General features: G+C 39.1%; 1 protein-coding gene across 1 annotated transcript; it reads right to left on the bottom strand.

Moving 5' to 3' along the window:
• Window positions 1–96: 96 nt before the first annotated feature.
• On the bottom strand, window positions 97–27,938 carry LOC124535922 (anaphase-promoting complex subunit 1). The gene is made up of 24 exons (XM_047112324.1): window positions 27,785–27,938; window positions 27,510–27,708; window positions 26,282–26,602; window positions 24,009–25,348; window positions 23,285–23,483; window positions 20,875–21,035; window positions 19,114–19,851; window positions 17,981–18,131; window positions 16,074–16,265; window positions 15,127–15,277; window positions 14,576–14,728; window positions 13,599–13,842; window positions 13,045–13,207; window positions 12,435–12,614; window positions 11,531–11,704; window positions 11,112–11,303; window positions 10,918–11,041; window positions 10,235–10,436; window positions 9,780–9,899; window positions 8,713–8,846; window positions 7,243–7,348; window positions 2,114–2,256; window positions 955–1,372; window positions 97–555 (listed from the first exon to the last, which is right to left on the bottom strand). Exons 1-24 carry the CDS (start codon window positions 27,806–27,808, stop codon window positions 97–99), a joined length of 6,288 nt encoding a protein of 2,095 aa, XP_046968280.1. The 5' UTR covers window positions 27,809–27,938.

Below are 27,938 nucleotides of genomic sequence, written 5' to 3' on the forward strand. Positions count from 1 at the left end.
GAAGATGTTCGAGTTGAGGTCCCGCTAGCACCAGTCGTGCACGCAGTCGCCGCGGCAGGCCGAGCGCGTGACGTACCTGCCGGCCAGCCCCGCGGATCACCGCAGCAGCGCGTGCGCCAGAGCCAGCGCGGCGGGCGCGAGCGGCGCGGCGGGCGGCGCCAGCGCGAGCGGCGGCGCGGCGGGCGCGGCGGCGGCGGCCAGCGCGTCGCGCCGCAGGTCGTGCCGCACTAGGAAGGCGGCGAGCAGGCGGCGTGCGGGGGGGGCGGCGGGCAAGCGGCGCGCGGGGGGGCCGGCGGGCGCTCGGCCACGCTGCAAGCCGAGGTGTTGTCGCAGCAGCGGCGCTGCGCGCGGCTCCCACGCGTCGAACAGCGCCGCCACGCGCTGCCGGACGGCGCCCGTGAACTCGGCCGATATGAGCGGGTCGTTCTGCGCGTCGAGCCCGTCGACCGTCATCTCGCTGGCCGCCCGCTCGTCGTGCCCGTCGATCAGCGACAGCAGCAGCTTTATTTGCCAGACGTGGTAGGTTGTCGGCTCGGTCTTCATCGTTTTTATTATCTGTTGGAGAGATTTATTCTCGAGTACGTCTAGGCTCTGCTCTTAAGAGCAGAGATGGCCCAGTGGTTAGAACGCGTGCATCTTAACCGATGATTGCGGGTTCAAACCCAGGCGAGCACCGCTGATTCATGTGCTTAATTTGTCTTTATAATTCATCTCGTGCTCAGCGGTGAAGGAAAACATCATGAGGAAACCTGCATGTGACAAATTTCATACAAATTCTGCCACATGTGTATTCCACCAACCCGCATTGGAACAGCGTGGTGGAATATGTTCCAAACCTTCTCCTCAAAGGGAGAGGAGGCCTTTAGCCCAGCAGTGGGAATTTACAGGCTGTTACTTTTTTTTTTTTACGTCTATGCTAGAAATTATAATATAAGGAGGAGAAAAAATCAGTACCTTCATGAAGGTGGTCCAGATGGGCAGCGCGCACATGATGTCCTTGACGACGCACTCGTAGACGAGCATGGCGAGCGACTGCAGGTACTCCCGCTCGTGGCGCGAGTACTGGCGGCAGAGGCAGCGGCGCGGCAGCTGCGCGTCGGCCTTGGCGGGCTTGCGGCGCGGCGGCGGCAGGCAGTCGCCGCAGGGCTCGGCGCCGCTCACGTTCCTATTCAGGTAGTGCTTCACGAAATTCTTCACCCTGTCGTCGTTGGTGAAGAGCTCGATGTTCTCCGGCGTCACGGACCAGATGTTGGCCTTGTCCAGCGTGAGGGTCTGCGCCAGGATCGTCAGGAAGCCGTCGGGGTCGTCGAGGTACGAGAGGCAGCCGGCGCGTTGCTTGATATCGACGCACCATGTATACTCTAGGAAAGTTCTGTAATATTTTTTTTAAATAATTACTAAAGTAAAAATAAACAGTGTATATCATTAATTAACATAACTAGTACAAAATTGACAAATAAAATATACAAACATCAATTAATTATTATTCAAGAAATTCGAATTTTAAATAATCTAGAAAGTAGACTAATTGTTAAAATTGCGCAATATTAAAGAACTTCTATAATTTAACTTAAAAATTTCAAAGTCAAAATAATGGTAAGCACCAGTCAGACTGGTTGATAGTTTTCCAGTAAAACTAACTCTGTAATTAATTCTTTGTTTGTTTGGGAAGTTGGGAAACATTTGATTGTTATAACACCATTGAACCATAGCCAGATGTTTGAGTTTCTCTTGTTTCTAAAGGTTTTTTTGTATTGAATTTTTTTATATGTTGAAAAAGAGTAACTACTGAGTTTCTTGCCGGTTCTTCTCGGCAGAATCTACTTTCCGAACCGGTGGTAGCTTCACTTAGTTGTAAAATGACGATTCAAAAGTGCTTGTAAAAGATTACTTGAATAAAGTTTATTTTGATTTTGAAATATCTTCATAGACCTTCGAATATTAAAAAATTTAAATAATGTCGTTTATGAAGGTATTAAATAATTGTCCTAAGTTTTAAAGCAATGCTGCCTTCTTCTTTCAAATATCAAATCATTAATGAGAAAAAGAGACAAATAAATTTACCATTAAATAGTGTTTTTGCTGTCGTATGGACCGTAAAAGTTTTACTTACTTCAGTTGATCCCAATTATGGTCTCTGTGGAAGGTTATCGGCCAATATCTCGGATCATTTATTTTGACCTCTCTAAGAGTGTTTAGCTCTGGAATTATACAGGGCGCTTTCATTTCTTTAACAACGCCTTCGAGATTTATTACCTGAAAATAAAAAACTTATTTTAATAATTGTGTAATTTTCATTTTTGAATTAAGATAAGCTCCTTTTTAATTTGTTTTAAAGATTTCGATATTTAAAAACAAATTAAAAGGAATACCTCAGTCGTCGTCAGTTACAATCCAGAAATAATAGATGGCGGTAACTAGCAAATATTTTAGTCTGTTTGAATACAGTATGTTATTTAATACTTACTACTAAGATCATATATATTTTCTTATAAAAAAATAAATATTATAGATAACCGTAAAATTATAAATATTAAAAAATCCATATTATTTAAATCAAACATTATCTTTTGTTAATGTGAACAAAAGATGATGTTTTATTATGTAATAAATCTTTTCAAATTCTATGGTATCATTGTTTGTGAGAAAAACTATTTTTTTTACATTTTTTCAGTAAAAATATAGCTAATTGAGCAACAAAATTAATATCTGTAGTTTGTATTGATAAGTTACAATTGAAAAGTATTTACATTTGATATTGTCACAATTTGGAATTTGGACTTTGAACAACGAACAAGAAAAACTATTCCGGTAGTAATAAAATATTATCTAGATCTTTCTTATTGGTTATTTCTAAGAATTTAATAACTAGTTACATTATGAAACTTAAACATAATAAATTCAAGTTAAATTCATATATGACACTTCCATTAACATTGACTCTGTGTTGTCTTTGTTTAGACAATAGATTTATTGTTGTCATACCCTCATTTGAAATGTACCTACTTCAACAACAACAACAACAGCCTGTAAATTCTACTAAAGGCCTAAAGGACTAAAGGCCTCCTCTCCCTTTGAGGAGAAGGTTTGGAACATATTCCGCCACGCTGTTCCAATACGGGTTGGTGGAATGCACATGTGGCAGAATTTCTATGAAATTTGTCACATGCAGGTTTCCTCACGATGTTTTCCTTTACAGCTGAGCATGAAATGAATTATAAAGACAAATTAAGCACATGAAACAGCGGTGCTTGCCTGGGTTTGAACCCGCAATCATCGGTTAAGATGCACGCGTTCTAACCACTGGGCCATCTCGGCTCGTTTGTTTTGTTCGTTTTGAGCTACTTCATTTTGTGAGAATTTCGATACTAAAGATCTCAAACCTCAAAAGATGTTTGTATATTAGTAAAAATATATCATTATTATGACAAGCTAATGTTGGCATTACCTATTTGGATAGGTAAAGGACAGATAAGAGTTATCTGATTATCATGTTTTGTAAAATCTGATTCACAGGACAGTCATTTGTTTTACATAATAAATTGGGTTTTTTATTAATTATAAGTTATCCATTAATCATTGGGACAATTTAATGGAAACATAATCTTTGACGCGGCTTTGCTTAGATATAATAAATACGACAGTAGAATATGTTGTTACTATATTATGTATATTTGTTTATTCATACATAATGAATAAACAAATCAAATTTACAAAAATTTCCAATTTTCGTTCCATGCGCGACTCTCTTTCGTTTTTCAAATAATCTGTTTGCGCGGGAAAACATTTTGTATCATTTTATATCATTTTATACGTTCTAAAATCGATTACACTTTTATGAAATCTGATACACTAAGAAAATATGAGTTTATTAAAGATATAATTTTATAATAATATATATGTAATTATATATAATATAAATGTATTAGCATAAAGAAGTATTTGTAACACATAGGTATTTATTTTTTTAAATGATCGTACGTAATAATCTCAATATCTAGCGAAAAAATCTTTATACAATAAATATCTTATTAATTAAAAGAGATAAAAGAATTAACAAGATCATGTCATTGTTCACAGAAGTTGAAAATTGACTTGTCTAGAGGCTTTTGATAGCAACATAATACATAATATATGGTACTAGTACAGGATACTAACCTAACCTAACTTGGAGGCTGAATGGTACATCTATTTAGGACATGTTAACTGTCATTAATTTCCAGATATTTACCATGTTTTTTTTATTTTAATTGTTCACGAACAAGACATTCGTAGATAATGTCGAAATATCGAGCTGCACCGAATAAAAATAAAAAACATGTTAAATGTCCCGATATCAATAACTTTAGTAATAAAAATAACCATGTTAATTTAAAATCTTACATGTTAACTGTCATTGTTTTTTTTGTATAATAAGTAATAATTGTTATTTTTTTATTTTTTTTGTAAATTAAATAAATGATCAGTTGTTGACACTTGAAGGTTTCTGAGAGTATTCTGTCAAAAATATTTTTGCTTTACATAAAATTTTATCAAATTTCTTTGAATGTAATGGCCGTTAAAACGTAACAAACAGACAGACAAGGAGAGAGAGTTAATTTCGCATTTATAACATTAGTACAGTTAATATAGATAACTCATGTAGATATTATCGAGAAGCTCAAACTAATATCAGATAAGGGACACATTGAAATCATCGTCAAATCGGCAGTAACATCTCGACTCGCGATAAATAAATGAAGATATTATTGTCATATGATTACAGTAATTACAACAGTGTTCATATTCTTCCGGATATTGGAAATATTATTAAAATATCGATAGTATTTTGGGATTCCCAAAAACGTCCATTCGTTAAGTAAATGTACCGAGTTTTGTACAATTGTTTTTTGTTTTAATTTTCAACTTTATTGCATAAATAATAAGGGTAAAACACAAAGTAAAATTATAGTTGTTTGAATGTTAAAGTACGTAACACAGTGTACGGATCGATTAAGGACGATTGAATAAAGTTATAAGCGCCATTGGTTAATGCGACCTTTCTTGGCTAAATAATTATAGCGTTGATGTGCGGCGTTTTGTATAAGTAACCTCGACAGACCTCGAGTCCTACTATAAATCATATACAGTATAAAAGGAAGTCGCTTACCGCTGTATGTCCCTGTGTATGCCTAGATCTTGAAAATTTTACAACGAATTTTATTACGTTTTTTTAAAAGATATATTTGAAGGGAATCTTTTTGTATATACAGTGTAAACTCCATGTAACGTCACTCGATTTAACGGCAAACTCTCTAAAGCGTCGAAATCAATTGGTTTTAGTTGGTTTAGCTTGTATTCTATACAATGATACACTCTACATAGCATCACACCCACTCTCAATAACGACAAAAATGGAGAAATAAAAATTAAGTTTTTTTCCTTTTAAGTTGCTAAAATTAGAAAAAACTGCGCATCTGTGTACGTTCTTTTGTCGCTTTATTATTCTAGCCCTCAATAAACTCGAATGTCGGCACCACGCATTAGGAACTTTCTAAGAAATTTGTTAATTTGTTTACAAATTGGGATTGCTTGCACGTGTAGACTGTGACCATGCCTAATAAGTAGGAGTCATGGATTACAACGTTATCATATGTATTCTACGATTGATGACGTGGAAACAGAACTTGAGTTTGAAAGCGACGACGACCTTACATTAACTGAGTGGATTCAGCAGGTCATCATGGCAGGAAATACGGTAAATTTTCAAACCTACATCGAAGTAGACAACTGCCTGCTTATAACGGCTTCACTCACAGACATAGAAATTTTGGATTCAGTGAGAAAAAACTGAGGTTCAAGAATAAAGAGATGAAGAAGATGAGACGGATGAGCTTGAGCCTCCGCCAAGCGTTAAAGAAGTTCTGAAAGCAGCTAAATTATTAGAAAATTACTTCCTTTATATAAGATATAAATAAAAAAATTAAAAATATACAACAAAATTGGTCGTGCAGCAAAAGGCGTCAGACAAAAATAACAGAGTACACGCAATAGCGTTCAAATAAGATATATATATTTTTTGTACATAACTACTAACAATAGACTAAAATAAACTTTTTTTTCGAATTCTGATTTTTCTTCTCTTCATTTAACGACCACTCTTTATAACGCCATAAAATGCACAGTCCGTTCAGTGTCGTTATATAGAGTTTACACTGTAATATATAATACATGGACAATGTGAAACAAGAAAAAATATGTTGTACTGCATTCGTGTGAAGTCGGGGCGGGTCGCTAGTATATTGTACAACATCACATACATTACTCGGATTCCATAGTAACTAAATCACTAGTGTTGTGGAAAATCAGAAGTAACCACGGTATCATAAAGAGTCAGATCCAAGATAACATAGACAACTAATTAACTTTTTCTACATCGACTCGGCAGTGGCGTACCAATGAAAACCGGTGTACCAATGATATTCTAATAAACAGATATGTTACATCCATACTAAACAACAGAAAAAAGTGTGCCGCGCCGGGGACTGTTTATTTCACATTTCGTTACAAGTAAAAAGGATAGCTTGATAAAAACAATAAGTAAAATGGATAACTAGATGTTTTAATTACGCAAAACGTATTACTACGTAGTTATGATGTATTATAACGTATTACTATGTAAAACGACTAAAGGCAAACGTCCCAATTGGGACGTTTTCTAGTCTTCACTTTTTGCGCGTTAATAACATATCTGTTTACTAGAACACAGAGGTCGTTAGTAGATATATAACTATATATATGTGCGTGCTGCGTCACCCCAGATGAGCGCCAATAAAGTCAGTGCGTAATGAGCCACAGCGCGTTTCACTTGTGTCCTATATCTACCAGTCGTCAAGCTATAGACAATAAAAGGTAATAATACAAAATACTTAGAACTGGCTAATGAGATTAAAAGGCAATGGCAAGTAGATAACATAAAAATCTTGCCCATTGTAATATCTACAACGGGCGTTGTCCCGAAAACTCTATCGAATAACCTAAATGCCCTGCAAATGCCCTCATCCACCATCAGACTCATTCAGAAAGCAGTTATCCTCAACACTTGCCGTCTCACTCGTAAGTTCTTAGCATTATCAGATCCTTAATTTAAAGGCCGATACACTTGGCTTAGGCTCGTGTATCAGTTCCACTACCCCTCTCAAAGGGAGAAAAAACAGAAGAGAAACATAAATAATAATAATAATATTTAAAGGTAGTTCGTACTTGTATGTGCGCGTAGCAGAGCTTGCCCGTGTCGAGGTCGCGCGGTAGGATGAGGCGCGGCTCCACAGCCAGTACGTACAGGTGACGGAAGGCTTGCAGGTGGTACCTGCGACATATTATATGTATATATGTAGCTTGTAACATACAATGGAAACGCTATATACTACGACTTATACAAAGACGGACAAAATTTAATGCTATGAATAAATATAATAAACGATTTTAGCACGCACTAAAAATTACAAAAATTTAAGTGACGTGACTTTTTTTTTCGTATTCTTGGCCTTTCATTTGATACCCATATCAGTGGGGTGGATTACAAACAGCCAGTCCGCCATCTTGGGTTGGCCGCCATATTGGATTTGTAATGACGTTTCTTAGCTAGTTACGTATTGTCATTAGAACTCAGAGCGTGTAAAATTTGACCGGAAAGTGGTTCAAAATTAGGTTCCAAGAGGTTTTCTAACATACAAGTCAAGCATTATAAGTGAAGCTAATAAAAGCGTGTTATAAAAAAAAAACTTTTATTTTTAAATCAATTTCAATACTATACATGATCTGTTAATAATAAAGCATGTATAGTACGACACAAATTAGATGTAGCATCGGAAAATGCAATGGAATGAAAATAAAACCGATTACTGCCGATTTACACAACCAATAGAAATAGCTCCCTATCGCGCCATTCGACGCTATTCGTCGCTATAGATTCACGCGTCAGAGAAAGCAAGTGCATGTAAATCGACGCGTCAAGTTAACGAATATATTAGGTCATTGGATATTACAAGTTATTACATTTGTGTAAAGATCATATTCGCGTGAGAAATAAATATTGATAATTTGGTATAGTGTACTCAATTCGGGTGTGATCGGTTTTACGAATTTTGCCGATGCGACATCTAAGTTGTGTCGTACTATACTTACGTATTGTCATTAGAACTCAGAGCGTGTAAAATTTGACCGGGAAGTTGTTCAAACTTAGGTTTCAAGATTTTCTAACATACAGGTCAAGTATTATAAGTGAAGCTAATAAAAGCGTGTTATAAAAAACCTTTCTTTTTAAATCAATTTCAATACTATACTTGACCTATTAATAATAAATTCTTGGTGATAGGGCTTTGTGCAAGCCCGTCTGGGTAGGTACCACCGACTCATCAGTTATTCTACCGCCAAATAACAATACTCGGTATTGTTGTGTTCCGGTCTGAAGGGTGAGTGAGCCAGTGTAACTACAGGCACAAGGGACATAATATCTTAGTTCCCAAGGTTGGTGGCGCATTGACGATTTAAGGAATACATAATACTTCTTACAGCCTCATTGTCTATGGGTAATGGTGACCACTTACCATCAGGTGGCCCATATGCTCGTCCGTCAACCTATACCATAAAAAATAAAAAATAAAATAATAAATAAAGTATGTATGTAAAAGAGTCAATTATATAAATATACTTATAGAGAATTGAGCGCACCTGTTGTCTTCGCTGTGCGTGGGGAACTTGGGGAAGAAGGCCGTGATGAGGGCCGCCACGGCCTCCGGGGAGCTGGACAGCGTGCAGCGCCCGCCGCCCAGGAACAGCAGACCGATGGTGCTGTGGACCGCCATCTGGCCCACGAATGGAACAAAATAATTAAATAAATAAGAGACAACACATACTGTACAAGCTGGCGCTGTACACGTGCCTGTAAGGTCTTTGACACTTGACGATTCGTATTACACACAATTCGTATGACCCAGTTACGATCATTATGTTATTACATTTTATAATTATGTACTTTCAGTGTAATAAATACGCTCCGTAGTATCGGTTGGCTTGACAAACATTTTGTTTTCTTTGCTTGACGGCAACCCCGATTGCTCTACGATCTACCTGACATCTGACATCTGACGAATTAAGTGAACGTGTGCTAACTAGCCCGTTCACATACATTACTCTGATCCCAATGTAAGTAGCTAAAGCACTTGTGTTATGGAAATCAGAAGTAACGACGGTACCACAAACACCCAGACCCAAGACAACATATAAAACTAATGGTAATCTACATCGACTCGGCCGAGAATCGAACCCGGGACCTCAGAGTGGCGTACCCATGAATTGATTGTTTAATTATACATCGATATTTGGTCATTTGATTTGATGTCAAACATGTCTATATGTACAGCAGTTATTGTACAGACTGCGATATATTTGTTTTCTTCGTGAAATAGAGATGAAATATTTGCTGACGGAATGCTTAGCAGCAAATACCCTATAACTTTTTAGAATACCATTGCCAACGTAATTCGGTACAACTTGCGATCAACAAAGTTTTGTTATCTGTTATGTTACTTCAAACAAAAATTTGGTTAATCAAGTAAAACCAAAGCTTGATAGGTTTAGGCGGGTCACTAAGTGGATGTACTTTTTGCGGGCCCGTGCAAGTGTAGTGGGGTATTTCTATATAAGCGTTTGCGTGGGGGGCGTTACCTGTGTAGGTATGTGTGTTTGTATGTGTGTGTGCGCGTAGTGTTGTCTGTGTAGGCGTGTGTGTGCGTTACCTGCGCGCCGTGCGTGAGGGGGGCGGGGGCGGGAGGCGCGGCGCGCGGCGCTACAGGTACGCGCGCTCGTAGGCGCCTACACACTCGTAGCACGCTGATGTCGCCGCGACCCGCCATTATCTGGGGACAGAAACACATGGACACATGTGTGTGATCGGTCGCAACCAAATGTTCATTATATATATATATATATATATATATTTTTTTTTTTTTTTTTTTCGTTATTATTATATCTTTCTTTGTTTATGTTTTTTTTTATATCAATTTTTTCTTAATATGTGTGTATGTCAATAAATGTTTTTTCTTTCTTTCTTTCTTCTTAATTAGAATAATTGAGAACGTTTAAAGCGACATGAATTTAGTTTAATTCGTAAATTAGACAATAGTAATTCAAGAATAGCGTGAAATGTGATAGGACAATAGGGCAGGTTAGAAGGTGTCGGGTCGGGTGTTACCATGCCGGCGGCCAGCAGGCACACGCAGGTGCAGGCCTCGAGCGTGGAGCCGCCCGCCAGGTCGGCCAGCGGTCGCGCGGCGAGTCGCAGGAACAGCGCCGTGTAGTGCAGCGCCGCGTCGCGAGCCGCCTCGCAGCCCGAGCCCGCAAACCGCAGCCCCAGCGCGAAGCAAGCGCCCGCGATGATGTTGCAGTACGCCTGACTGCAAGCCGTGACACGAAACGCATTAATATTAGTAAAATCAAAGGAACCGATTACCATACTAATACTGACTGAAATGGCCCAGTGGTTAGAACGCGTGCATCTTAACCGATGATAGCGGGTTCAAACCCAGGCAAGCACCGCTGATTCATGTGCTTAATTTGACTTTATAATTCATCTCGTGCCCGGCGGTGAAGGAAAACATCGTGAGGAAACCTGCATGTGACAAATTTCATAGAAATTCTGCCACATTGTATTCCATCCAACCCGCATTGGAACAGCGTGGTGGAATATGTTCCAAACCCTCTCCTTAATGGAAGAGGAGGCCTTATCCCAGCAGTGGGAAATTTACAGGCTGTTACTTTACTTTTACTTTACTACTTACAATATAATAACAGTTTACACTAATTAGATCAGACAAACCACACACAATGCTCAGTAAACATATGTACTAAAAAGGGTAAAGAATTTTGGTAACTAACTTCATAGCCTCGTAGTCGATATTGTCCTCAGTCGGTTTCACGAAGCAGTACGGCTTGATTGTGGACGGCACCTGGCTCTCGACCCACTCCTCGCTCGCCTCTATATCGTCCCACATCACCAGCCCTGGACAGACGCAAGCGGTCACTCGCACGTCCGCGCACGTGCGTGCGTGCGTGCGCATGCGCAGCCTCACCGCGGGCGATGACGCGCAGCATTAGCAAATCGGGGCGCACGAAGTCCAGCAGGTAGGCGGTCCGCGGCGGCGCCAGCCACGCGGCCACGGCGGCGCTGCGCGTGCGCAGGAACAACAAGCCCAGCGCCAGCGTGGCGCCCGGTGACGTCACGTCCAGGTTCAACGACCCGCCCTTGCGTTCCTTGCACGTGCCTGGAACACATGCTTGGTTACTACATTGTGTACTATTCACGCGGCTATGAATTACATTGGTGACCCGCGGTGGGGGTAGAAATTCTGCCACATTTGTATGCCACCAACCCGCATTGGAACAGCGTGGTGGAATATGTTCCAAACCTTCTCCACAAAGGGAGAGGAGGCCTTTAGCCCAGCAGTGGGAATTTACAGGCTGTTGTTGTTGTTGGTGGGCGCGGACTGACCGTTGGGCTTGCTGTCTCCCCCGAGCATGTATGTGCGCAGACGAGGCGCAATGTGCGCGAGGTGCGGCGCGGAGGCCCCGCTGCGCAGGCACACGAGGCCGAGCGCCAGTCCCGCCGCCAGCGCGTACCCTTCGCGCTCCACGCAGTTCTCCAACTCCGGGCCCGGCGGCTTGCCTGCGCCGGAGATATTATTATTTGTGTTGGTTGCAGTTAAGTGTACATGAGTAAGACGGCCCAGTGGTTAGAACGCGTGCATCTTAACCGATGATTGCGGGTTCAAACCCAGGCAAGCACCGCTGATTCATGTGCTCAATTTGTCTTTATAATTCATCTCGTGCTCGGCGGTGAAGGAAAACATCGTGAGGAAACCTGCATGTGGCAAATTTCATAGAAGTTCTGCCACATGTGTATTCCATCCAACCCGCATTGGAACAGCGTGGTGGAATATGTTCCAAACCTTCTCCTCAAAGGGAGAGGAGGCCTTTAGCCCAGCAGTGGGAATTTACAGGCTTGTTGTTGTTGTTGTTGTACATGAGTAAATATAATAAAAGCGTTATATAATTTACCGAAGAAAAGCTTTTAAATCTTATGTAAAGACATAAGATTCTCTCGCAAGTTAACGAGACTGCTGTTACAGTACTACAGAATAAAAATTAGTGCATACAAATCAGATTAGTGCATACAAAAAGTAAAAATTCGACGTCGACGTTTTATTTTATTTTTATTTATTTAATAAGTACACTAACAATATACATATTAATTGATGGCTTACACAACATCCAAAAAAAGAAAAACAACTTCTGATATGTACATCGATTACAAGTGTACATAACATTCATAGTGTATCGTGTCAACATATGTGACGTTGTAACCTATATGAAGATTTTGTGTAAGGTATGCGCACCAATCTCGTTGAGAAGCACCTGCGCGTAGTGCGCATGCGCGGTGCCGCGGTACAGCAGTCCCACGCCCAGCAGCGCTGCCACGAGGATGCCTTGCTGGATGTCCAGCTCTATGGAGGTAGTCGGCAGCAGTGGCTCCAGATGAATGCTCATCATTTTCGTTGCTTGCACGTCCATCGTACCTACGGGTTAAGATTAAACGAAATTGTTATTTTAATATTAACTGTAATGTTGAAATCAACTTAATTGTGATACTTTTATGGAATACGTATAAGGATGTATTATTCAATTTATTGAGCTGATATGGCCCAGTGGTTAGAAAGCGTGAATCTTAATCGATAATTGCGGGTTCAAGTCCAGGCAAGCGCCACTATATCTATGTGCTTAATTTGTGTTTATAATTCATTTCGTGCTCGGTGGTGAAGGAAAACATCGTGAGGAAATCTGCATGTGTCTAATTTCATCGAAATTCTGCCACATGTGCATTCCACCAACCCGCATTGGAACAGTCTATTGGAATATGTTCCAAACCCTCTCCTTAATGGAAGAGGAGGCCTTATCTTAGCACTGGGAAATGTACAGGTTGTTACTATACAATTTATTCCGCCTCACCTCTGTAGGTCGCAGCCAAGCCTAGCAGCAGCCCGATACTGATCATTTCGTGACACTTCACCAAGTATTCGTACATATTCATGAAGGGCATGTCGCGCAGGTGTCCGTTGAGGCCCAACGCCAGCAGGAAGCCGGCGTGCTCGGCGGACATGTCCTGCGTGCCCTGCGGGGAGCGGCGGGGTTAGGTTAGGTTAGGTTAGGGGGCGGGGCGGGAGGAGGAAAAGGCTGTACGCGCCTTCTCCCCCCGCCTCAATAGGCGCCGCAGGGTCCAGGGGGGGTCTCAGTACCCTGGGACTACCCCCTAGGTGTTGGAGGCCCGCATAGGCGGGCCGACCGTCAGGGCGTCACGGTAGCATGCGTAAGCGATCCCGTGGCGCCCGCCGAAAGACGGAGAGGGTACCGCTGGTTTTTTACCGGTGGACCTGGGCGCACAAGGCGTCCAGGAAACCGGGGAGTCCCACACACCCCCCCACATACCATCACGTGGGGGAAGCGCGTAACGCGTTTTTCCAGCGATAAAAAAAAAAAAAGAAAGGTTAGGTTAGGGGGCTCACCCGCGGCTTGTTGTAGATGATCCAGCTGGCGTGGATGCTGGCGCCGGTGACGGGCACGAGCGCCAGGCCGGCGGCGGCGCCGTTGTGGAAGCTGGGCCACAGCAGGCAGTGCGGGGGCGTGTCGCCGCCGCCCAGCGCCACGGCCGAGCAGCGCGGCGGCGGCCCGCGCCCCGACACGCACAGCCGCGGCGGCGCCAGCGGCACCGTGGGCCGCACGGGCAGGCTGCGCAGCGACACCATGCCCCTGCACACGACCATGGGGTAAACATACACTGAATATATGCGAAGGTATAGTAGGACACAGCTTAGATGTAGCATCGGAAAATGCAATGGAATGAAATTAAAACCGATTACTGACGATTTACACAACCAATAGAAATAGCTCCCTATCGCGCCATTCGACGCTATTCGTCGCTATAGATTCACGCGTCAGAGTAAGCAAGTACATGTAAATCCACGCGTCAAATTGACGAATAAATCAGGTCATATGATATTACAAGTTATTACGTTTGTGCAAAGATCATATTCGCATGAGTAATAAATATTGATAATTTGGTATAGCGTACTCAATTCGGATATGATCGGTTTTACGAATTTTGCCGATGCGGCATCTAAGTTGTGTCGTACTATACGCCATCCCAAACTATCAATATATTTTTCTTATGTGAATATGATCTTTACGCAAACGTAACAACGTGTAATATCGTATGACCTAATATATACGTCAATATGACACGTCGATTTGCTTTCTCGGGTTGAACGAATAGTGTCGAATGTGTAAATTGGATGTGATCGGTTTTACGAATTTTGCCGATGCTACATCTAAGTTGTGTCGTACTATAATTATTTATTTTCTATAAAGACTTTAACTGTATATTCGAGGCTTAAAAGGCTTTAATCATAACAGACAGTGTGTATTAAGTAAACTTCAAAATGACCAGTGTATGAATACAAAGATGCTCGTAAGATGATTATACCTCGCCACAGGTAATGCCATCGTCCTGGTACTGATGGCGTACAGGTGTTTCTCTTGTTCCTCAATGAAGTCGTGATCAGAGACCTCGGGCCTCTGCGTGAGGTTGATTGTCACTGGGATTGAGGACTGGAGTAAGTTGAATACTTCCGTCATTCTGAAAAAGTTTTTTCATATTACATATTATTGCACTAATCTGTTGAGGTATTAGATAATAATCTTTTTGCTCTTTATGTTTAATTATAAAAAAAAACTTGTAATTACAAATCAAACCAACATACTCTCTTGTGATACTTAACGGAAATTTTGTGTCGTGATTTTACAAAAATCTTGAAACATTATGCTACAAATATAAAGTTTTTAAAGAATAAATCAGGCAGAAACAATTTCAGTAATTAGTCAATTAGCAAATTATATTATTAGCAAATACAATCCAATGTAATAATAATTAGTATAAGAGGTAAACTTATTCCTGTGCAGAAAATAAAAATAAAGTCAAATTTTGGTACATTCTGTACATACAAAATATTACTTATTGATTTTTTTGGAACTTACCTGTGGTCCCTGGGATACAGTAAATTTAGAAGCTTTGTGTTCAAGTGTTCCATTCCAGTGCTTTCTTCTTCGTTCTTGTTAACCGTCTCTGTAGACACTTGTGCCAGCTGAGTGTATGCTGTGTCCTTTTCTAACACTTCCAGGGCCAATGCTGTGGGATAAAGACAAAAGAACTGTTACTTTTTAACTCATAGCATAGCACTATGTTATAATATAACTCACAGCACTTTGTTATTATAATATATATGATTGGTGTTCGCCAGCTTCGCCCGTTGAGAGAGTGAGGTCACCAGTGGGATGGAGTAATGGTTACAAAAGTAACCTATGTCTGTACTTGCAGTTCAAACTTACTACATACCAAATGTCATCAAATCCGATCCAAAGGTCATGAAGGCATTACAAACAGACAAACATTTCTTTCACATTTATAATATTATTATAGATACTAGTGTGCACCCGCGGCTTCCCTCTCCTTTTAGGGGTTTAATTATTGTGTGTCAGTCAAAAAAGTAGTCTATGTCTTTCCTTGAAGTTCGAGATTTCATTACAACAAATTTCATCAAATTCGGATCATTAGTTTGGTCGTGAAAGAACGACATACAGACAGACAGAGTTACTAAATGTGAACATATATAATATTAGTATTGTATAGAAGTTAGTTTACTTGGTGGTAGGGCTTTGTGCAAGCCCGTCTGGGTAGGTACCACCCACTCATCAGTTATTCTACCGCCAAATAACAGTACTCAGTATTGTTGTGTTCCGGTTTGAAGGGTGAGTGAGCCAGTGTAACTACAGGCACAAGGGACATAACATCTTAGTTCCCAAGGTTGGTGGCACATTGACGATGTAAGGAATACTTAATATTTCTTACAGCGTCATTGTCTATGGGCGATGGTGACCACTTACCATCAAGTATAGATTATACACATATAAAGTGTTATACTTACACTCCATATATTCATCAGTAGACTTGATAGTATCCGCTATCTCTGCTTGCAATGCCAGGTCTTCCCTCATGACCAAGTTGTAAGCCTCTCCGGGCCAGTCCGCGGGCGGGTCGCTCTTACATCGACTGAATATGGTCACCAGTAGCAGTGCTATCGCTGGCGGTAAATTGTCTATATCTCGAGGAGTTATACCTGATGATAAAATAAATTTAGTTTTTTAAAACTTGAAATATTTTTTTTTGTCTTAAACTAGGTAACTATTTTTCAAACTGTAGGTTTAAGGAAGCGTTACTCGATACAGGTAATAGAAAAAAAGTATTTGTGGTTCCTATTATGGAATAAAATAATCATCTTTTGTTGAGAAGCTTATTATGTCTTTACAAACTTTTTTGAACAATTAAGGTTGATTTTTCTTTTAAGCTTTTTAAAATATTTAATAGATTACAAGTAAACCTAGTCAAAACCAAGTATTTAAGTACTTTATGGGAATCAGAAGAATGTTTTCCACTTTTAGTACTAGTCTCAACAGATAGATAATAAATACGTAGTGTTTAAATTCACTGACATTACTAAATTACCTTGGGCGTCACAATTTTTGAAAAAAAAAGCTGCCTGTTGAACAAGAAAAAAGAAAAGAAAAATATTGAACTAGATTAACGAAGCAGCAATCTAGGTAGCAATCTAGCAGCATATTGTTCATTATATCGCTCATCCAGAATTACATCGTCACAATTGCAAAAATCTCATATATTATGTGACGACGTCGAGCTTATAGTCTGTTCGCGTTAAGAATGCAGTGAGTTGTCATTGTTTACCGGCCTGACTCCGCCCCCTTTGACCAATCAAATCTTTTCAAATTACAAAGTCGAGTTCACATTTAATTAGTTAGTAACTGATATTTTTATTTTTATAATTTAAATTTTGTTTATTTATATATTTATATTTAATTTATTCAAGCTGTACACGTAATAATTAATGTAACCTATAGGTACTAGATGACGTTATGTCAAAATATGTAAATTTCTACATAGCGATGGGAAAATTCGCAAACGATTGTATATAGTGTTAAGAATTTTGTTGATTAAACACCCCGATTCGATTTTTTATTTTAATGTGTATTTTTTAAATTCATTATACTTAGTCTTTAAAACAAATATAATTTGTTGGAATTTTTACACAAATATGCATACACCTTCACCCTGCTGTTAAAAAAGATTTGATTGGTCAGGGGGCGGAATAAAGTCGGTAAACAATGACAACTCACTGCATTCTTAACGCGAACAAACTATAGATCTTGTTCGTGCTGAGTTTCCTTTCTGTAGAATCTGTAGTCCGAACAGGTGGTAGCGTCACTTAAAATTAAATGAAGGCCTGCTCGTATATAACGTAACTAGCGGTCGCCCGCGGCTTCGTCCGCGTAGATAACGGTTCATAATCAGTCTTCTAATATCCCTACTGCTGAGGCACGGTCACATTAGAAGAATTACTGCAACCGGCGCTTGGATCTATTGTGATAAACCTCAAATTTGTGATCACAACACCACAGCCAGACCAACATCAGCCACGAATCTGATGAGGTTCTTAGGGTCGGAGGCCATTATGGACCCTCTAAGGACCGGAGTTAGAACATTTTATAGTTCTATCTTTTATAGTTTAGGCATCACACGCAAAAAATCAACGTTTCTGGTAGATTTTTTCCTTTTTTGTCCGAAAAACCCAAAATATCTTACGGAACCCTATTTTTTTTTAAAAAAAAAATTTAGCCTATGTTATGCGGGATTAATTTGGCTTTCGAATGGTGAAAGATTTTTTAAAATCGGTCCAGTAGTTTTTGAGCCTATTCATTACAACCAAACAAACAAAGTTTTCCTCTTTATAATATTAGTGTAGATAACGTGTGCGCTCACCGCGGTCGCGCGCCAGCAGCACGGCGGCGGCGGGCGCGTGCGCGGGCGCGGCGGGCTCGCGCGCGCGCGGCGTGCTGCTGGCGCCCACGGCCTCGCGCGCGCTCAGCGCCTGCACGCCCGCGCCCGCGCCGTAGCCCACCGTCCACACCACCTAAGGCCAGTATTTATTGCCGTATTTAGGGCAACCGGGGCAATTGCCCCGGGGCCTCCACATTAGTGGGGGCCACAGTTTTCAACGAGTTAACAAATACCGAGATGTAGTCAAATTATAATAATGTTATTATTTAATATTTTAAAAGTTACCGATACAAGTAAATAAATCATTGCTTACTGATTGAAATAAAAAAAGTAATTAATTCATGATAATATAATTATTAGGTTGTTCATGCTTCTGTTTGTCTAGGGCCCCCACTGCTTTGTGGCCCAGGGGCCTCCAGACCTTTAAATCCGACTCTGCCTGCGGCCCACGGCTCGCATCACTTACGGGACTGCCCAACCTCATGCGATACGACTACTAGTGGGTACCGCCAATATTTTGATTATTAGATGTCCTATGTAATAAAAAAACCCCTAGTATTTTTGACCCACAATAAATATTAATACTAATCTCTATAGGAATGGATGATAGTATTTGAACGTAATAATTTTTAACCTCGTATGACGGATTATTCAGTCCATTCCAACTCGAACATGGACTTAGGTACCGTAGTAGGTACCGTGCAATTATTCGGTAAGTCAATCAATAAATAGGTTTTTCTGGTATAAATCCCTGGTATACAGGGACATTATGAATATGTCACTTCAAATCTGGATACGGATTTGGGAAAAAAAATTCAAAAGTTTTTAGATCCGCTTACAGATACGAAATTATTTCAGATTATCCGATTGTTTCGGATAGATTTAATTATGACTATTAGTTTCATAAGAAATTATAAAGTAACGGTTTGTAATTGGTATTAAGATTAAATAGAGAAAACACGAATGTGTACCCTTTGAAAAACAATTGACAAGTGGAGAGAAAAAAAAGCCCCAAATAAACGGGATAAGGTTAATCAAATGGTTTATCCATTAATTAAATATTAATCAAATTTATATCAACGATTGAATAATTGAATATGAACTTTGTTACTGACCTCGATTATATCCCTGGACATGTTATTCACGTCCGGCATGAACGGGTAGTACCCGACGTCCGAATCTTTCAACATTGAATTTATATAATGGAATATATTCGGTGGCTCCGTGTTGAAATAATTCGGCTGGGTCAATTTCTTCAGAACCGTCTCGGACATCTGCGAGTCATTTCGATCGTATTCATAGTTGTATTCCGTTGGGAAATCTAACCAGTAGTGGTTAACGTAATTGTCCAAGCCCAGGTCTTTCGATATCTGGTATAAAAATGCGGATAGGGGGTTCAAATCGCTCGCCAGGAGCGTATTCAGTTTTATATCCTCGTACGCCAAGTGGAAAGCGTAGAAAACTTGTACCGTGTACGGGAAAAGTAGGGAGTTTGTGTTAAATTGTGTAGGCTTCTCATTTTCCTCGTCTCGCTTCTTGTTCGATCGCGAGTGTCTCGTTTCCGCTTGTATTTGGTTCAAATTCAGCATATTTGCCAGGGAACTGCCCATCGTTTTGTGCATTTTGGAATTGAGCATGTACTCCCAATCGTCCTGGGTTCCGTCGCTCGAAGTTCTCTGCTTCTTCGTGACAACCTCGACGTGTTCCTCGTCACTCTGCCGGCTCTGAGACAATTTCTCCACGTCGTAGCCGATTAGAGATAACAGGAGATTGGAGAACATGACCCACTCCTGTTCCGGTGTTAGATCTTGTGTTCCCGGAGCGTTACGTACGCCATACCACTTTATGATGACCTACAAATACAATTCATTTCGTACTGTTAACTATTTCAATGCAGTTATTTTTTTTATGGAATCGTTTGGCGGACGAGCATATGGGCCACCTGATGGTAAGTGGTCACCATTACCCATAGACAATGACGCTGTAAGAAATATTAACTATCCTTACATCGATAATGTGCCACCAACCTTGGGAACTAAGATGTTATGTCCCTCGTGCCTGTAGTTACACTGGCTCACTCACCCTTCAAACCGGAACACAACAATACTGAGTACTGTTATTTGCCGGTAGAATAACTGATGAGTGGGTAGTACCTACCCAGACGGGCTTGCACAAAGCCCTACGACCAAGAAAATAATAATAAATGAAAATCTCGTTAGATATTTTCTTCATCATCCATATGGTAGATGGTAGAACTGCTGAAAATATCTTGAATTAAATTTGGTATTAAGGTATATGACTACTGTCGAGAGTAGCATATATACCATACTGATTGTCGCCCACGGCTTCGCTTTCTATGGGGTTGATTGTTATGAGTTAGGTAAAAAAAGTAGCTCATGGCCTTTCTTGGACATTGCTTTGGTCGATGAAAGAGCGACAGACAGATGAACAGAGTTACTTTCAGATTTATAATATTAGTATAGATAGCAGCATAGGTCAATTTTTCGAATTAAATAAGGACACCAAAACGAAAGTGGCAGGACCGTCGGAAATTGGTACTTAATGATAGCTGTCGAGTCGAGATGGGCCAATGGTTAGAACGCGTGCATCTAAACCGATGATGCGAGTTCGGACCCAGATAAACACCGCTGATTTATGTCCTTAATTTGTCTTTATAATTCATCTCGTGCTCAGCGGTGAAGGAGAACATCGTGAGGAAACCTGCATGTGACAAATTTCATAGAAATTCTGCCACATGTGTATTCCACCAAGAGCGTGGTGGAATATGTTCCAAACCTTCTCCCCAAAGGGAAATAGGCCTTTAGCGCAGCAGTGGGAATTTAGAGGCTGTTGTTGTTGTTGTTGTTGTTGTTTACCTGCATGGTGACGTCGGCGGGCAGCGCGGCGGCCAGCGCGGCGCAGCAGCGCGCCACGAGCGGCGAGCAGGCGCGCTCGGGCAGCGCGATCCGGTACAGCTGCCCCGCCTCCGACACCACGCTCACGCGCGCGCCCGCCGCGTCGCACAGCCGCCGCACGCCTGCGGACAAAATCAAAAATCAAAATCAAAGTATACTTTATTCAAGTGGGCTTTTACAAGCACTTTTGAATCGTCATTTAACAATTAAGTGAAGCTACCACCGGTTCGGAAAGTAGATTCTACCGAGAAGAACCGGCAAGAAACTCAGTAGTTACTCTTTTTCAACATTTAAAAAAATACAGTCATGTTAGTTAATTTTTAAGTTAATACAATTATTAAATTAATATATCCTGTCTGGAAGTCAACAGGTATTAATTCCACGCTTTTTTTATCATCTACAAAATCTTGTATCGAATAATACGCCTTTTTCACCGATGTATTCTTTATAAACGATTTGAATTTACGAGACGGCAAAGTTAAAAATGTCTGTGGAATTTTATTATAGAAATGAAACCTTGCCCCAAGAAAGATTTACTGACTTTGCGGAGTCGGAAACTTGGCGTTATAAGCTTATCCTTACTTCTAGTGCATATACAATGATTATCACTGATTTTATCAAAGTTATCAATGTTACTGTGAATATACATGATATTGTTGAAAATATATTGCGACGCAACAGTGAGTATTCCTACTCTGTTAAAAACATCCCGAAGAGAGTCTCTAGCTCCAAGATTATAAATAAACCGAATTGCTCTCTTTTGTAAAATAAAGACAGATTCAATGTCTGCAGCAATACCCCAAAGTAATATGCCATATGACATAATACTGTGAAAATAACCAAAATAAACTAAACGAGCGGTATCAATATCAGTTAGTTGTCTAACTTTTCTAACCGCGTATGCTGCGGAGCTGAGTCTCCCTGTTAGGGAACTCCACTGAAGTCTGGAATCCAATTCTATTCCCAAGAACACGGTAGTATCGGCTACATCAAGCGGGATACCGCTTAAAGATATATTATAATTTTGCTTTCTAACATTGGGTAGGGTAAAAACTACACATTTTGTTTTTAGAGTATTCAAAACCAAATTACTTACATTACACCAATCTTGTATCTGTGATAAGGCACCGTTCACATCGTCATAGTCAGTTTTTTTCCTATCAACCTTAAAAATCAGTGAAGTATCGTCAGCAAACAATACTATATCACAAATACCTTTAACAAAGAAAGGAAGGTCATTTATATATACTAGGAATAGAAAGGGACCCAAAATTGAACCTTGTGGAACACCCATTTTTAGCGTAGATCCAGTAGACTTTATTCCATTAATGAAAACTTGCTGGATTCTTTGACTTAAGTATGAAGCAATGAGATCAAGAGCCCTACCTTTAACGCCGTAATATTTGAGCTTATAAAGAAGCGTCTCGTGTTCTACACAATCAAATGCTTTAGATAAATCACAGAATACTCCAATAGCATTCTGTGATTTCTCCCAAGCTTCGTAAATATGCTTAAGAAGCGCAATTCCCGCATCAGTTGTTGATCGACCTCTTGTATACATGACCTCTTGATAAGAAGTTGATTTAAAATATTTTTTTTCGAAAATTTTACTTAAAGATGCGAGTATTGAAATAGGCCTATAATTACTGGGATCGCTCCTATTTGCATTCTTAAAAAGTGGTAAGACTTTACTACATTTTAACAAGTCAGGAAATGAACCCGTGTCCAAACTCTTGTTAAAAATTACTGCTATATACGGAGCAATATCGTGTATGATGTTATTTATGAATTTTACCGAAATGCCCCATACGTCGTTAGTTTTTTTTAATATTGAGTGTTTTAACACACACACACAACACTCAGAGTCCTTTATTCAAATAAGCATTACACTTACTAATTGCCACCGGTTCGGAAAAAGAAATACCTTGATCTGAAAAGAACCGGCGAAAGAAACTCAGCGGGTCTTTTTTTGTTAAATTAATTAAAAACACATTGAATATGAATAGAAATAGCCAGGAGGCGATTGCTTCATTCCCAAAGTGTGCTATCAATCATCACTTTCAACTCACTAATTGTATAGTAGCTTTTCGCACACAAGCGATCCTTAACATTTTTTTTAAATTTGACATCAGGCATTTCGAACGCTTTCAGGGATTCTGTTGTAGAACCGTATACAAAAATATTACTGACTCTATGCAGTCGAGTAACAGGAGTAACAAGATTGTCCGCACACTACTACATTTGATACTATACTAGTCAACTTTGCTATTACATTTTGTAGTAATATCTAGACATGGTGCCAGACTTTTTACTTTACGTCAACTTATCTACTATCTTTTCAACTATCTTTGTAAACAGAAATAAATGTTACCTAAGTTTTCCTTTTGCTCTAATCTCGACGCGGACGAATGCGGTACAGGCGACAAGAGGTGTAGCGCGGAGTCGTCAAACGTGTTCGCATCGCAGCGCGTCGGCAACAGACTGCTGCGACGCGGGAACGGCGACTGGAATGTGTTCCGCTTGGTATACGGGGAGTCTATCAGCCTCGCCAGGATACCTCCCACGTGCACCTGAAACGCACAGAATAGGCTATTTGACAATGCGAAAAATAAATTGTGAATTATTGTAATCAGTGTATATTATGAGTTTAAAAATGGTTATTTACTAACGAAACTTAAAAATAATACTTAATTTATTTAAAAATCAATAAATAAGAATGAAAATTTTCAAACGCTTGTCACGTGACTCAAAACGCTCCTGATTGGCCGGGCTTATGATGAAGTCACTTTCATGTAAACCTTGCTTTTCTACTATATGTACCACAGATTAAAATACAGGAAATTGACGTCACCGACCCTATTGGAGCGCAATATTGTCCTAGTAGCGTTTTTGCGCGTTATTTAAATATGGAATTTTTAATATGATATTTTTCGGGAAATATGTACTAGAAATATAAAATTCAACTTGTACTGGGTTCCTTAACATCTACTAAATAATATAAAATGGATTTTAAAAACCAGTCAAATAGCCTATTATACACACACTCAACTCACTCACTCACAATCGTGTAGAAAGGTGATTGTGTGTGATTATACCTTGCCGACGAAGCTGTTCCCGGATTGTAAAATAATATTCCCGGACTCGTCGATCAGGGCGATCATTTTCAAATGCTCCAAAACGACCGCGTCCTTCGCCAAAATGGAAGATATCGACCCGACGATAATATTCGTCTTAGACATTTGCCCGTGCGAATGGGACTTCTGCAATCTGACTATTTGCAGTCTCGTCACACCAGTGACTTTAACCATGAAACACAAATAGTTATGCCCAACAAGATCAGTGTGTAGGAACGCTTTTATATCATTTGGACTTTCGACTGGATCTCGTCTGATTACTTGGCTGTCCGTCCATATGTGATCTAAACAAATGTCAGGGTACAGGGGCAAAGACGGCGGTGTCTGGTTTATGGTGTTGGCCATCATGGATGTGGAGCTGGCTTGGCCAATAGACGCATGTGGGGACAGGCCTTGTTGATGGAAAACGTTGGCCATCGGACTGTTTTGCCTAGACCGTGACGGTGTGGAAGGACCTTTTTTAGAATGAAATGGACTTCCTGCCGTCCAACTTGTAGTATTCCTCATGCTGTGCATGGGACTCCCGACAAAATCACAAGATTGACTGAAAGCAGTCGAAGAATTCATATTAGGACACATCGCCAAACATTCGTCTCGAACCGCTTTCCGGATCTTCCATAAAGAATGCGTTTGTAATTTCCAATCATATAAAAGTATTATACTTGGATGCGTGCTGACGAATATAATTTGTAAATCACCATCGTTATAGTACTGCAAGCCTTGAGCTGATGATTTCATAAGAATCGGCGTGACTTCATCCAGCGGATGTGACAAGGAGAAGCAAGTTGGTAAAGGGTAATCTTGGTCATAGCCAGAGATGGACTCAGCTCTTAATCTGGCGCTCATATTGAAGGGAAACGTCCGTGATTTGGAGAATGAGCTATTATGAGATTCATTTAACTTTAGAAAAGATGTTGGCAACATGGAATTATGTAGAACTGGTGTTGCATCCTTCTCTAGCAGTACACCATATTTCATCGGCCAGATCTTTTTAACTTGAAACGGAATACTTGTTATATATTCCCTGCCATCGATGGCATACACTCTCATACATTTGCTGTCTATAAGTACTATAGACGGCATGATTTTTTTCTTTATATGTTCAGTTGTATCTTCAATTTTAATATTCTTTTTGACGTCACCAATTTGAGAGTTCAGCGCGTCAATTAACATGGTGTTGTTGATGTCTATGTGAAAGTCAGCGAAGGCAGCATGTTTAATGGGATTTTCAATGGTGTAACAAGCTATTGTTTCACGGTGCTCAGGTCCAGATAATTTTTTTGCTGGAGTTGAGATCAAACCTGTAATATAAAATATAAAGTAATTAGTAGAAATATGCATTACATGTTTTTAAAATTAGATATTTTGAAACTTACATAAATTGATGTATAGTTATAAGCATATAATTTTGAATAAATTTGATAAGGAGTATAAATATAACAATAATTGCAACATCATATAATCGTAAATCGACTTTTAAGTAGTCTAATTAATATATTTTCATCTTATTTTATTTGGAAAAAATCAATGATTTTATTTACTTTTTATTGCATATTAATTTGTTTTGAAACAGTATTTTGTTTGAAATTGGTTTTTCTTTTTGTTAAAATTTTTATGTATGTAATTAATTATTAGTAGTTATTGGACCAATGTAATAACATGCAATTTCCTTAAACTACAAGAAATTTCTTTTGTCATTATAGTCTTACAAATACCATGTTATAAATTATTTGAATATAATGTTCAATACACCAATTCACAAATATTGAAATCATTTATAAAACAAACATACATCTTTTAATGAGAATAATAAAGATTAGTGGTGTTTTTAAACATATAATAAATTGCACTATAACTCACAATTAGGGTAACTTTAAATGGTTTTAGAATACAATAAAATTAATTAGGAAAAGAATAAAATGATAAAAGTTAAAAGGTCATAGAATTTATCGAATACTGCTTTTTAACCCTGATATCATACAATTTATAGTCAAAGTCAAAAACTATTCAAAATAGAAGTGTTTACACTTTCTTATTGATTGTCGAAAATCTACCACTGGTTCGGAATATAATAGCTCAGACCTGAGAAGAACAGGCGAAAGAAACTCAGTGTGATTTTTTGAATTTTTTTTTATAATGTAAATTTACAATTTACAGTAATAAACATATTCTTGTTATTTGAAACAGCCATATATATAACTTATTAATATATATTGCATAAAGGAAAAGCTCACCTTTGGACCATACTGCTGTGCATCCCTTCACATACAATTCCTCTTCATAAAAACAATCTGTTTTAGGATTTAGAGGCCTTTTTCTGGGTCGTTTATTTTGGGCACAATGTAAATTAAATTTTTTCGATAAATTGCTGGAACTATTTGCACTACCCCCTCTTGACGTTCCAGCAGAGGCTATATCATCTTTTCTTAACCCACTCAGGAGCTCCGACTTTATTGAAATATTGAAGTCATTTTTTATACGACTTGGTGGTCGAAAAGAGTCTAAGTAATCAAATCTCTGTTCCTTCTGTGTATTTTCTGTATCATCTGTTTCATCTGAAATTAAATGAAAGAATTTTCATATAAGAATAATTGTTGTACCACACAATGATCAGATAAAAAAAAATCAAAATAAACTTTATTCAAGTAGGCTTTTACAAGCACTTTTGAATCGTCATGTAACAATTAACTGAAGCTACCACCAAAAGTAGATTCTACTGAGAAGAACCGACAAGAAACTCAGTAGTTACTCATTTTCAACATTTAAAAAATACAAAGTCATGTTACTTAATACAATTATTTGAATTAATATATCCGGCTTGGAAGTCAACAGGTATTAACTCCACGCCTTTTTATAATCTATAAAATTAATATTGGTAATTGTAGGTATTCACCATTACTACAGTATTGCTTAATTATTAAGACACATACTTTTGACTATCTCATTAGTTGCTAGCTTATATGTATAAGTCTAACTTCATATTCAAGGTTGGCCACAGAAGAAGCGATTAGGTTTATTTGTTGTATACATGGTCATATAGCTTTATGCAAGCCATTCTATGCTGTTCTTTTTAATGTAACAGTTAAGTGGGCTATCAAATGAGCCATCCAATGGTAATCACCACCACAAAGCCTAAATGAGTTTCATTTGTTTAATTATTTATTTATTTTTACTTGAATAAACTTTAATATGCAGTAACTTCTTATCAGAAGTTATTGTATCTTGGTACTTACAGTTAATTATGAATTGTAAAAATGGATGTGGTTCCATGCACTAACTTAGCATGACAACAGTTTGTAATTATAAAAAAATAATTCAAATGATGATTATTTTTTTATAATAATGATTATTTTATCATATTTCAATTACTGGCATAACTCAGAACATTGGATCAGTTACCTTACTTATAAAATTAATAATATGAGTTTAAGAATTTAGAAGTAAATTTAAGTATCTACTCGCCATCAACTCTGTAGAACACTTCTCGGATACACCACCACTCTTGATCCTCCTCTTTAGCCTCCAACAGACTTTCATCTTTAATTCCGAAGTTTGTTAATTTGTAAAGTAGGGAGTTTTCTGACAACGACACATTGTGTCCTCTACTGTAAATCTGACAGGGATGCTTAGCTATTACTGTCCTACCGTGAGGAACAAACTCCTAAAAAAACAACCAGAATGTTACAAAAGTTTTATAAAAAATTCGTATAAACAAAAATAATGGTTAGATGTAGTACCAATGGTTCAGAAGCCGCAATCATTGTTTTGTCATCCAGATTTGAAATGATATAATTTTGGTACTTGCACGTGAGCGTAAAATACTTTAAAATAAATTATATTTTTGTGTATTTCGTTTGCAATTTGCTTATAATCGCATCGAAATGCCGAATG

This window comes from Vanessa cardui, chromosome 15 (genome assembly GCF_905220365.1).
Source record: "Vanessa cardui chromosome 15, ilVanCard2.1, whole genome shotgun sequence".
NCBI classification, from domain to species: domain Eukaryota; kingdom Metazoa; phylum Arthropoda; class Insecta; order Lepidoptera; family Nymphalidae; genus Vanessa; species Vanessa cardui.